General features: G+C 36.3%; 1 protein-coding gene across 1 annotated transcript in view; it reads right to left on the bottom strand.

Moving 5' to 3' along the window:
* Positions 1 to 36: 36 nt before the first annotated feature.
* EIF2S1 (eukaryotic translation initiation factor 2 subunit alpha) overlaps positions 37 to 12,902 on the bottom strand; it is a 21,629-nt gene continuing 8,763 nt past the window's right edge. Inside the window, exons 3-8 of the mRNA XM_007184323.2 lie at positions 11,891 to 11,970; positions 10,175 to 10,326; positions 5,999 to 6,105; positions 4,515 to 4,612; positions 3,647 to 3,790; positions 37 to 2,851 (exon numbers count right to left, since the gene is read on the bottom strand). Coding sequence (XP_007184385.1) covers positions 2,726 to 2,851; positions 3,647 to 3,790; positions 4,515 to 4,612; positions 5,999 to 6,105; positions 10,175 to 10,326; positions 11,891 to 11,970 — 707 coding nt within the window. The 3' untranslated portion in view covers positions 37 to 2,725. The remainder of the gene's footprint in view (positions 2,852 to 3,646; positions 3,791 to 4,514; positions 4,613 to 5,998; positions 6,106 to 10,174; positions 10,327 to 11,890; positions 11,971 to 12,902) is intronic.

Below are 12,902 nucleotides of genomic sequence, written 5' to 3'. Positions count from 1 at the left end.
GTTAATCTGAAGTAGTGAAAAGTCTGCATCATACAGTATCTTTAAAAACATTTTTATTACTTTCAAGTTTAATACAGTAATCTGCCAAGTACAAGTGCTTCGGCTTCCTTTAATGAATAGATACGTAACTTACATTTAAGGGGAGTGGATACTTCCAAAGTGCTTAAGTAAAAATTCATTCTCTTCAATAGTTTGAACTGTCTCCTCTTGTCTAGAATACCTGATCTGAGGTTTTACTTTATTCCTTACATTCTAAGAGACTGCCTTTTAAAGCACCATTTTCCATTTGGCATTTCACCAAGGTCTATGTCCTTGGAATTAGTTTCTTTATTGCTTCTTGTTATCAACAGGTGTTTACCTGAATTAAACTGCATTTGGTTTGATGGCTTCTTGACTCTAAATTGGCACAATTACACCCCACTCTGTATGGTATCAGTATCATGTGTTGAAAAGTAGTTGACTATCACCATGAGGCAAATCAGGGGTCAACTCTTGCCAAGAGTACTAGCACTTGAATTTTTTAAAATCCTGAACCATTTACACTGTTCTTGATGTAAAAGTAGCTAGGTCAAGTACGGCAGCTGAGTAGTAACTGTACTGCTTAGCACGTCTCTGTAGGTTTCCACTAAGTGAGCATTATCCACGTAAGTAATGGCTTGTCTTGTTTTACTAGAAAACATGAAAAATGGTTTGCATTCATATTTTTCCCGGCCATTTAAAATTTTCAACTAATTATGCCTAATGGAGACTCAAACTATTTTCAGTTATGAGTCGATAACCACTTGACCTCAAAGGCAGCATGGGGAGTAGATGAAATTGTCAATTTTTAATGAAGAGTCTTTGTGGGGAGAGATCCATTTGGATAAACTGGTCAATTGTCTTTGTCAATCTGTTCAAGTTATTTGGAGCTGGGTGTGATCTTGTTCTCATATTTGAAAGTGATACTTTTAGGTCACCAGGGTAAGTTTAGTTAGTTCTCTCCTTCATGATCAGTGAGGTATTGATCTTTTTTCTCATAAGGGTCATAAATTTGCAAAACTGTTGTGAAACTGAGCAAAAGGCCTGCATGGGATAAAATCACTCACCACTGATGCCACCGGTATTTCTCGACAGTTATGGCTTTTGAAGTATTAAAAAAAAAATTCAGTAAACAAAGTCAAAATTCAATTCCTCTGCTTACAGCAAACATTTAAGGAGCACCTGTTACAGTTTGATAACATTCTTGATGCTGTGAGCTTTATAGACTTTTTTTTGACTCCTCAGAAAGACTGAAGTGAAAATTATGTGCCAGATTCTCCTGTAAATATTCCCAGTATGCAAGCCAGCAATCATGGCTCCCTCGTGGAAACGGTTATATGAAATTAGACTTCTGGATTTAAAGAGCTCGTAGAGGCTGCTAAATTAAACAAAGGGACAAACCTTCAAAAATGGCTCAAATGGCTCACCAACACACTCTTCTATTTTCCATTCCCTTTAACACTGAGGTAAGTCTAGTCCTGGATTGACTAAGGTGGGTTAGGTTTAATCTAAGTATTTAAAAAGCTATTCTTGGAAATGATTAGTAAAATTAATTTATCTAGTGCCTCAAGTATCCTAAGAGATTAAATTTATGAAGCAGACCAAAGTTAACTTAAGACTTTCTACACCCTGGCTACTGTAGCTGTAACTGCAAACCATACGTTATCTATGAAATTTATTTACCTTTGTATATATTATTTATTTACCTTTAAAACAATCAGCTCTTAAAGAAAAAAATGATGGAAACATATAAAAACCATTGTAATTGTGTTCAAACAGATCCCTACTCTGTTATGAAGAGAACTGAAGCTTCTAGGTGGCACCTAGCAAATATTTTACTAGAAAAAAAAAAATCAAAAGTTGGGCAATGAGACTCAAATAACTTAATTTAAAAAGCAGCATCTTTTTCTTAAAAAACAAAAAAAACACCCCCAAAACCTTTACCACCCTGAATTACAAACTCAAGGCAAGCAGCTTAGTACACCAACAAGGACCAGTGTGATAAATTCTCCTTCATACCACATGTTGTCATCAGTCTCAAATAGGTAAAAGGCACACAACCAATGTAATTCTTTAGTTGCATTTTAAGGCTTTTTCCCCCTAGGAGTAAACTTTCACTAATTAAAATTATGTTCTCTAAACCCTCCCTTTGAAAGGATCTGCTATATTGATCCTTTAGGTCACCTGCCTTTATATTACTACATTTCAAATAAAATGAAGATAATAGAATTAGGGTCTTAGTAATCATAATGCTTTTAACTGGTGACAATAAGGAAGAAACCTATGGTTAAATATCCCAGAAATTTATTTAATGTTTGCTTGATACATTTTATATAGAAAGGTTAGGACTATTTGCTTTGGGTGCCCCTGGTAAATCTCATGGAGGCACTGAACTACAAAGGGGTGCCAATCTGGAGACATCAGAAATGGAAATCACACGCCCCATTTTATGACTGTTCTTAAAGATTTGTCTCTAGTGAAATCAGGCCACTCCCTTAAAAAATGCTCAAGGTGTCAGAGCTACTGTGTGAAAACAGCTGACATTTAGGAGGGCATTTCACGTTTTGGTCTGTTGGAACATTTAAATACTTCGAAATAAAAAATATTCAGCTTTGAAGTTTTCAATACTGGAAAACTTTCAAGTCTAGGGTTAACAGCCAGGAAGGCTGCTTTGTGTTCCTTAAACTGGACTCTGTTGCCCACAAAGTTAATCTTCGGCTTTGGCTTCCATTTCTTCCGCATCATCATCTCCATCCACTTCAGCATTTTCTCTCTCAAGCCTCTCCAGCTGCCTTGCAAGTTCAGTCTCATCTGTATCTGTGACCACTTTGGGCTGTGAAAGCAGAGGCACAATTTCAAAGTGAAGGAGTTAAACAGTACACAAATTCAATTTCAATACTATTACTGCCTGGTATTTTAACTCTTAAAAAAACACTTTGCTAACAACTCTGCCCTATCTGTTCACTTTTGAGTGCTGAAATAACACCAATAAATTCCATGAGATAAATAATGAAAGAAATTTATGAGAGTAAGACAATACAGGAAAAGAAAACATATATATTCAAACCTAATATATTTTCTGTAATTTCTAACAAGCTAGAATGGAAAATATATGAAAATAATTGCAGTGGCTGTATCTTTCAAATACACAAAAAGATGTCCTGTAAAAATGCATCTTCTGGCTTCAAAATAAATTACTTACTATTCCTTTCCACAGAAGAAATTGTTTTGAAAATTATATATGAAAATTAGTTTTTGTTCTTGTTGAGATGAGGAAAGTATGAGACTATTCTTGTTTTTAATTCTGAAATCAAATTTTAAGCATTCTACATTAAATTCTGGCAATAACCAATCACTTATTTTCATTGTCTATATTTTTTTCCTTTTGAGGGATCAGTGACCACAGTCCTGAATAACCATCCCATGATAGTTCTTATTTACTTATAAAAACCCTTTTAGGAACTCTCTGAGTCAATGATTATTTTATGCTTAGGGGAGTTGTAATCTTAAACGTATCTCATGTTTTAAAATGTCTCCGATTAGATATTTTAGAATGCAAATCACTTAGATCATTTAAATTTCTTAAGAACTTTAAGAACAAGGCAAAAAACCCCAGTATTGACCTCACCTCCATTTGAACATTGAAGACGCCCCTCTTTTCCTCAATCTTTTCTTTTATAACAGCCATAGCTTGGTTGAGGACAGAGAGGCCTTCTGTTCTCTCCAGGGTGGTTGTAGTCATTACATACCGAGGAGGAGCTATTAGATTAATCTAAGGAAGATAAAATTAAATTATGAATGTACCTATACAACACACAACAGTGAGGATGTTTGAGAATCGTTTTGCTTATCTGCTGCTTTAACAACAAATCACCCCAAAACTTACTCCCAATTCTGCAGCACAGCAATTTGGAGTAGTTTGTTAAAGTAGCCGAAGCTGATACTATGATCTAATCCAGTAGTATAAACAGGCTACTGCAATACCAAATATGAAGGATTATGACTTCTGGGTCTTTGGTGGCTAAACTAACTATAGCTATCATTGGCACAATGGATAATTTGTCTCTAAAATTCCTGTTTGGTTCCGAACTAAATTGGTAAAAGAAATTCTTCTATGAGATTCTGAATAACAACCATCCAGTTAATTTTATTGCTAATGAAAGATTCAACCAAACCTCCTGAAAGCTCTGTGTGAATATGAGAGAATAAGTTGCTCTTTTCAAGATTCTATGAGCATTATGGGCACAGTGACTCTTTACTGTAAAGGAGGTTTAGCATAGCTGGCCCCTTGATACCAACAGGAATCTCCATCCACTGTGACAGTAGCAGTAGCTACAACAAAAAGCCTACACATAATTGTAAACATCTCCTAGAAATATCATATCAAGAACCACTTTTCATAACATTTGTTATGAAACATGATCATTAAAAAAATCTGGTTTGATTTGGTTTAGGTGATTTTGGTTTATCAGGGAGGGAAAAAACTGACTACTCACCTTGATGGGCATGGTTTCTGTAGAACAATTCAAACCTGCTCTCAGGGCTTCTTTTACAGCATCGATGCCTTCATAACCATAACAAGCCACTTCAATATCTAAAATTATAAAAATTCAAAAGCTTATACCAAAAAAATGCAAATTTTTTTAGAGGTTTAAAAGAAATCAGAGACATGACAAATACGCTAGTATTCAAATACGTATGAAAGCTTTCATCATCCTTTCAATTAGAAATCAATCCCAGCCATTAATTTTCATAATTAAAAATATCTGAATATGCACTGAAATTGTATCTTCTCATTCACATCAAGCCCCTGAATGATGAAACTGTAAAAAAAACAGAGAAATTTAACAAACACCTTGAATTGTGGCTATGTCTGGGTTAAAAGTCATGATTTCAACCCCTCTGTGCTTCAGTTCAGTTTCAACCCCTCTGTGCTTCAGTTCCTTATTTGTAAAATGGAGGTAAGGAGGAGTGTGATGAAGACTGAATGAAATAATAACCACAAATTGTTTAGAACAGTTTAAAAACTTCATACCCTCTGACCCAGCAATTCTACTTTTAAGAATCTGCCTTACTGAACACTTGTATAAATGGGTAAGTGTATGTGTATAAGGGTGTTAATTTGCAGTGTTTTTTGTAATACAGTTGACCCTTGAACAATACAGACTTGAACTGCATGGTCTGCTTACAAGTACAATTTTTCAACAGTAAACACTACAACACTAAATGAACCACGGTAGCTGAATCTTGGACTCGAAACCACAGACACGGAGGGCTAAGTTATATGTGGATTTTTGACTGTGCAGAGGGTGGGCGACCCTAACTCCCCCACGTCGCTCAAGGGTCAACTGCTGTAAAAAGACTGGCACAACCTAAACACTCATCAAGAGGAGACTGGCTTATATCAAGGCTTATCGTTCTATGGAATATTACTTAGCTATTCAAAATGAGAAAGATCTCCGTGTTCTACATGGAAGGGCAGCCATGATACACCAAGTGGAAAAAGCTAGTTGAAGAAAATTTTGCATAGTATGACCCCATCCTTATAAAAACATAAAAATTTACATCTGAATATAAACAGCATACATTCCTAGACACCATATGTGTATAGGAAAAATCTCTGCTGAAAGAATATATTGCAAACTAACATAACAGTGGTTAATCCAGAGGCCTAGGAGGGTATTACTGGACTGTTGGAATTTTAAAGCATGCACTAAACAAAATAATCACCGCCCCCCCACACCCCAGAAAGCGGGCTAACTTAAAGTTAGCTGAACTCATTTACTTATGTCAATATATATGTATTTTATAATTCAGTAAAAGCAAAGATAGCTTAATTTCTTTAACTTTTCTTGTTATGAAAAAAGTTTAGAAAAAGGCAGATGTTGATGTAGCAACATATTCTTTGGTGAGGCTCATTATGTAACAGCTTTTTTGGTACATGCAAAATATTTTAAACATCATTTAAAAAATCATTTACCTGCTCGAATTTTGACAGCCTGTGGGGTCAAACGCCTATTAATATTGTTAATGAGTACTTCCCGTTCATCTTCATTCAAATCTAAGCCATCCAAAATAGATGGGTCTCTGATAATTAAAAAAAAACAACACACACATACACAAAACAAAATGTCAAGGTTACTTTACTGATAATTAGGACAACAAACATAATACCACAGAATAATGTTTAAGAACACAGCCTTCAGTGTCAGAATTAGAGTTCAAATCCTAGCTTCACAATTTAATCACTATGTGTTTTGGGGCCTTTCTAGACCTCAATTTCCAATTATGTAAAATGTGAATGAAAACAGTGTATCTCACTGGATTGTAATATTAAATGAGATAATGCAAGTAAAGCGCTTAGGCCTGTATGACAAATAGAAAACATCCAATTGATTATTATTAAAAGAAAAATTTTAGAGATCTGGCTAAAGCAAGCAATTTAAAATGTCTCCTATACAGGCATACTTCGAAGATACTGCGGGTTCAGTTCCAGAATGCCACAATAAAGCATGTATAGAAATAAAGTGAGTCACACATTTGGTTTCTCAGTGCATACACAAGTTATGTTTACACTATACTGTAGTCTATTAAGTGTCCAATAGCATTATGTCTAAAAAAATGTATATAACTTAATTTAAAAATACTTTATTGCTAAAAAATGGTAACTATCATCTGAGTCTTCAGGGAGATGTGATGTTTTTGCAATAGTAACATCAAAGATCACAGATCACGGTAACAAAATAATGAAAAATTTTGAAATATTACAAGAACTACCAAAGTGTGACACAGAGACATGGAGTGAGCAAACGCTGTTGGAAAGCTGGTGCCAACAGACCTGCTTGATGAAGCATTGCCACAAACCTTCAATTTGTAAAAAAAAACCACAGTATATGCGAAGTGCAATAAAATGAGTTATGCCTATACGTCACACATCCCACTATAATTAAGCATTTCCATGTAATTAGCAGTCCCTGCTTCAAGGAGCTTAAAAAGAAAAACATGGAAAAAATTTTTGAAAAAAACAAAAGTGTATCCCTGGGGGTGAGGAGAGGAAGATATTAGTGGGGTCAGGAAGGGCTTCATGGGTGAAGTGGCATTTCATCTGACCCTCGTAAGTGCCACAAACAGGGACCAAGGTCTTAGTCACTGGCATGTTTGCTGAACGAATGAACAAATGGAAAAAATGAAATGACGACTAAAAGAATGGTAGGATTTTAACGAGCTAAGGTAGAACTTAAAGTTTTAAGAAAGTTATGGTATAACTGAAAGACAAACCAACAGAAAATGAGGAAATGAGATAAACAGATGTTTCACAGAAGAAATACAAATGGTCAATAAACATATGAAACGCTGTTAACTTTACCAACAACCAGCAAAATGCAAATCAAAACAAGACACTATTGTACATCAATCAGTTTGGCAAAAAAAAAAAAAAAAAAAAATCTGAGATATATACCAAATGTTGATGAAGAGGGAATATAAATTGTAGAACCAATTTGGAGAGTACTTTGGCAAAACTAAGTAAATTTAAAGGTGCATATAATCAATCCTATGACCCAACAATTCTATTCCTAGGTATCTATCTTAGAAATTCCCAAACGTTGTACAGAGACATGTACATGGACATTCATCATAGTAGTTTTGAAAAGTAGGGGGATAAAAGGGCGGAGGGGATTATGTAAAAATCTCTTTATAGAGGAACAAATAAAGCATATTCTCACAACAAAATACTATATAGAAATTAATATGAAGTAGGCATACATCTATCAATTTGGAGAAATTCTGGTCAATAATAGCATTACGAGTAAAAATGTAAAGTACAGAAAAGTTTGTTACAATGGTAAAATAAATTTATTTTTTTGTTTAAACAAATTAAATATTTAAACATAAAAAAGATTCTATACATACTTTTCATAACCTACCCACACATGTATATGTATATAAATGACAATGATACATACTAATTTCAGAATAGTGGTTACTACTGATAAGTGACCGGAATGGCTTGGGAGGAGTAAAATATTGTTTCCAACAATCTCAGAAATTCTATTTAATTATTTAATTAAGAGGAAAAAAAATGAAGCACATGTGGCACAGAATTATCATGAGTTAAATCTGGACAGTTGGAACATGTCTGATGAAGCAAGAAAAGAATGTGAACGGTGATGAGTGAATGTTAATTCGTTAAGGTGAATGTTAATTTGTTAAGAATGTAACCTGTTATTTGTTAAGAATGCAGAGTGGTAACGGAGAAGGGGTGGAGGCAGAAGCTAGAGAGGTAAGTGGGGCTGATAATGACAGTAAACCAAGGTAAGACATGTACTGAGGAGTCCAGGATTGAAGTCAGGGAGGACAGAAATATAAAGCAGTGCTTGATGGTTAATAGCATAAGCTCTGTAGCATAACTACAATGCCTGTGTTTGAGGCTCTACCATTTGGTAGCTGTGTGAACTTGGACAATTTACTCTCTGTCTCAATTTCCTCATCTATAAGATAGGAATAATAATAACACTTATACCACAGGTTGTTGTGAGAATTATATAAATGTTAACTGTTATTATTATTCTCACCTTTCCCACAAGGCGATATTAAAAAAAAAAAAAAGTCACATGAGAGGAGAGGGTAAACTAGAAGGTATTTGGAGCCTCTGATGAGTAGGCCTGATGGAGGTTCTAACAGTTCTAAGCCCCACTTGGCCATTCTGAGGGCTGAGGAGACCAATAACCCTTGGCAGCACAAGGGCTGGGAAAGTAACAATGCAGTGGTGAGGCTGCTTGTGAGGTATTAACATCTAGGAAGGACTGGGAGGTGCAGAAGTAGAGCAGTAAGTACAGAGAACTTAAGAAATCTGGTTGTTAAAAAGAGAGGACACAGTGCTTGCGACAGGAGAAAGTAGAGGGGACGTTGAAAAGTTTGTTTTTAGTATAAATGGGAGAAATCTGAGCATATTTTTATGCTGATGGAGCAAAACCAATAAAGAAAAAGGCTGAAGACCCAAGAGAGGGAATAGGAGATGGAAAGACATCCCTTAGGAATAGCTGGGCACAGGTGGTAAGATTACTTTGAGAGCAGGAAGGATCCGAATTCCAGTATGACAGGAGCACAGGAGGTAGTGACAGGTGGGATGGAGATAAGTTGGCTGAGAAAGTGGAAGGAAGTAGAGGTGATCCTGTTCAATGGCTTCTGTTTTCTTTTTTAGGTAGTGAGTGCACCAGGTGAGAGTGAGAGGAGAGGGACAGAGTGGGTATCTGAGGAAGAGTGTGGAGAAGTTCTAAAATAGCCAATCTAAGAATGAGAGGAAGAAGTGACCAGGAGCAAACAGAATGTGGGGCAGCAGTTAAGGCCCAGCTGAGGTTGGAGACCATGAATATGCAGTGGCACCAACCTGCAAGACTGTGGTTTTTCCTAGCAGCACCCAGCAGTCTACAAGTGCAGAGAAGGCAGGAACATCGCTCCAAGGCTGGATGTAACAGAAGGAAAAACAGGGCAAAACTCATGACACTGGCAAGAAAGTTGTTGAAATGATGGACCATGGTGTGTCTATGCTGAATAAGGAAGAGAAGGCAGGAAAGGGTGAAAAAGGGAGAAAAAAAAAAAGGTTTGGAATCAGAGCCTGATAATAATAAGAATTAAAACGACACAGAGTAGGACTAACTGTGGGAGCTGGAAGGACAGGAGGCTGTGGTGAAAGAACAGAATGTGTGAATTAAAGGTTTCAGAGACAGAGCAAATCCTGGTGACAGTAAGACCCAGGGTGAGGCCATATGGAAGACTAGCTAATGTGGCATGGGCTGAAGGTCTAAGGAACTGAGGTAAAGAAAACAAGTTTTAAACAAAACATCTATGTTGGCCCTGAAGTCACCTAGGACAATAACAAAATTAAAACTAGGAGAGGAAAGTATGTAAGACAGTAGTGTGAGATGAAACCATATGGGTTACAAAACTACATAACTATGGTACATCAAATCATATAGGCTCGGCTTTATAGGATTGGTCCATATCATGGGCCTATTATACTAAAATAGTTTTATCTAAATTTGGCAAGGACTTAATACATGAATGTTGTGCTATTAAATGTCAGGCTCTCAACTTGTGTGCTAGACCCAGCAGCTGTAGTATCAATGGAGAAGCAGAGCTAAGAAGGTGTTCTTACGAGACTGCGTGCTTAAATGCATCATAGGCACCGTATCCGGGTCTCTTGTATTTGTCATCAAAGACCCAAGCGGTCCTCTGGAACAGGCTTTCCAGCTGCTCGTCCTTGGTATATTCTAAGACCTCAGCAACATGACGAAGAATGCTGTAAACCTAGAAACAAAATGAAGAGCTCAACAATTCAAAGGTAAGAGATCTATATTAAAAAAAAAAGATATGTTTACATTTTAGTAGATAGCATATAAAAACAAACGTTTGGTTAATTTGACTACACTAATTCCTTAATAACAAAAGATCACACAACAAATTCTTTCTCCATAGAGAAATATTCGCTTTTCCATAATAATGAACTCAAGTGGGTATAACAAGTACAACTAGTATAGCATTTACAACCTAAGACCCAGATCAAGTCAATTCTGGGACAAACAAACCTCTCTGAATATATTTCCTCATCTGGAAAAGGGAGATCCTAGTATCTTTCCTTTTTACTGTAGCGAGTTCTTACACAGATCAAAATGTAAGATATTATTATTACTACTCCATGAGAGCATGGAACCTGGATGGAGATTTTATTATTGCTTTTGCTCTGTTATCATTTAACAGTTATCCTTCAATCCTACCCACCTCCTACCCACTGCTGCCAAACTCTTTTCCTAATCTCCTAAACATAAAAGGGCTTAAAGAAGAGAAAGAGTATAAAGAGGGCTTCATGTTAATTACACACAAAATCTGAGTGAGGAAAAGTACTAACATTGGCTATTTCATTTTATCGTCTTATTATCCTAATAAGATCTATTATGCTCATTTTACAATATCTTAGGGGAACAAAACAAAATGGAAGTTTCCTAGAGCAGTGCTTCTCAAATCTGGACTTGGTGGGACTTGAAAGATTTGGGTAATGGTCTGATGGCTTTTAGATTTATACTTTCTTTTACTGGGGTTAAGCAAGATTTTAAAAATCTTTTCTTCATGTAAACACTGTTTTCTTGGCATTTTATCTTGAGGACAGAAACACACATGGCAGAGGAACAAAAGACACAAGAGAAGGGTAGAGAAAACAGAACCAATGGAAACTGCCAATAAGCACTGAGGATCTAGGGAATAAAAGAAAATCTAAATAGGACCAGAGAACAGAAAAATACAGAAAGATGAGAATGAAGAAATGACTGTCCTTGCTTTATCAGTGCTTACTGAGGAAATTACAGCAAAATTAATAAGAAAAGGAAAAAAACCAAGGCAGGTGAGGGGTGGGGTGGAGAACCACACTAAGTAACAGGCCCTGCATTGCTTTCCTGGATTCAAAGACATTTTACAAACCTTTGCTCATTCTTAACAAACAATAGCTGGTTGTCTCTGTGATCCTTATCCCAGAACAGAGCTGAAAGTCAAAAACCACATGCTGCAACAAGCCCAATCAGCTGAAATCACCCATAGTTAATTTAACCTAAAATAGCTTAAAAACACTAATGGTCCAGTACTGATTTGAGAATATTACACATCAAGCAATGCTTTAAGGTAGTGACATCATGAGACAAGAACACTGAAGCCATACTCTTTTGAAATAAAGTCTTCAAATGGTTTTTCTATGTAACACAGAATGAGAAATGGAAATACTGTTACAGAAAATGTAGGTTTTGTTTCTGCCAGGAACACACCATGCACATTATTTATTAAACACATCAAATAGTGGACTAATTTGATTAAAAAATCAACTTACAGTTTTGGATTTGGTAAATTTATCTTCACATTTGATTGCTTCCTCTGGAGAAACTCTTCTTTTTGACAAATCAATATATCCTATATGAGAAAAATTTGAAAAAATTATCTCTGTCCAGGTGCCAAAGAATCACTGTGACAATTTTCACCACCAGACTGTTGGGTTGGCATACCTACACTTATTCCACACTAAAATCGTATCAATAAAATACTGCATAAAAAGTACAAGATAAGAGATTTTTGTTTTCAGAAATGAATTTTTATCATCATGTAACTGTATATTCTATTACCTTAGTGGAGGGAATAATTTTCAATTATCCAAATGAGAGCTAAAGCCAAAAGACACTGTATTTGTCTATTTGGCATCCATTCATCACAGGGTCAACTGCATTAACTATATTTTCTGTATTCTTGATGCTCTGACATTTGTGGCCTGGCTGACTGGGGAAGAGACTTCCCTGCCTGGCACTAGGCAATTCTTAGAGTTGGCAAAGGCCTCAATGGGAGCAGCCTTTTACATGCAAATCAACCAATCTAGAGCCCATACCCCCAATCATCTCATCAAAGTTACACACAGCAGGTCAATATTATCCCATGCCCTAAACCAGCATAGAGCCAGGTACCACACAACTAGTGACAGCCCCAATGTACCAAGCCCTGCCCAAACTATTCAAATGAGCCAACCCTAAACTGTTTACGCTGACCTGCCTTGCCTCTGTCATGGAAACCTCAATAAAAGCTCTGGCCTAGGCTTTCCCCTTGCTCCTTCTACCTCCTGATCAAAACCGGTGCTTCCTCATGTGGCTTTGCATGGCATGCTGGGTCCCCATCTCTTGGGAAACTTTAATAATAAAAATGTTCTTTCAATGGCATTGGCCTCTCCATGTCACCAGTCACCTCTATAAATAAAAGTCCCATGGGTACACAATGAGACAAGTAGTTAAATGTATTTTAAAGAATTAAGAGGGAGCTCCCCAATGCTCACTGCAGCACTATTTACAATAGCCAGGACA

This window comes from Balaenoptera acutorostrata, chromosome 3, assembly GCF_949987535.1.
Source record: "Balaenoptera acutorostrata chromosome 3, mBalAcu1.1, whole genome shotgun sequence".
Lineage (NCBI taxonomy): Eukaryota > Metazoa > Chordata > Mammalia > Artiodactyla > Balaenopteridae > Balaenoptera > Balaenoptera acutorostrata.
The sequence above is the reverse complement of the archived record's forward strand: the minus strand, read 5'-3'. Positions and strand labels throughout refer to the sequence as shown.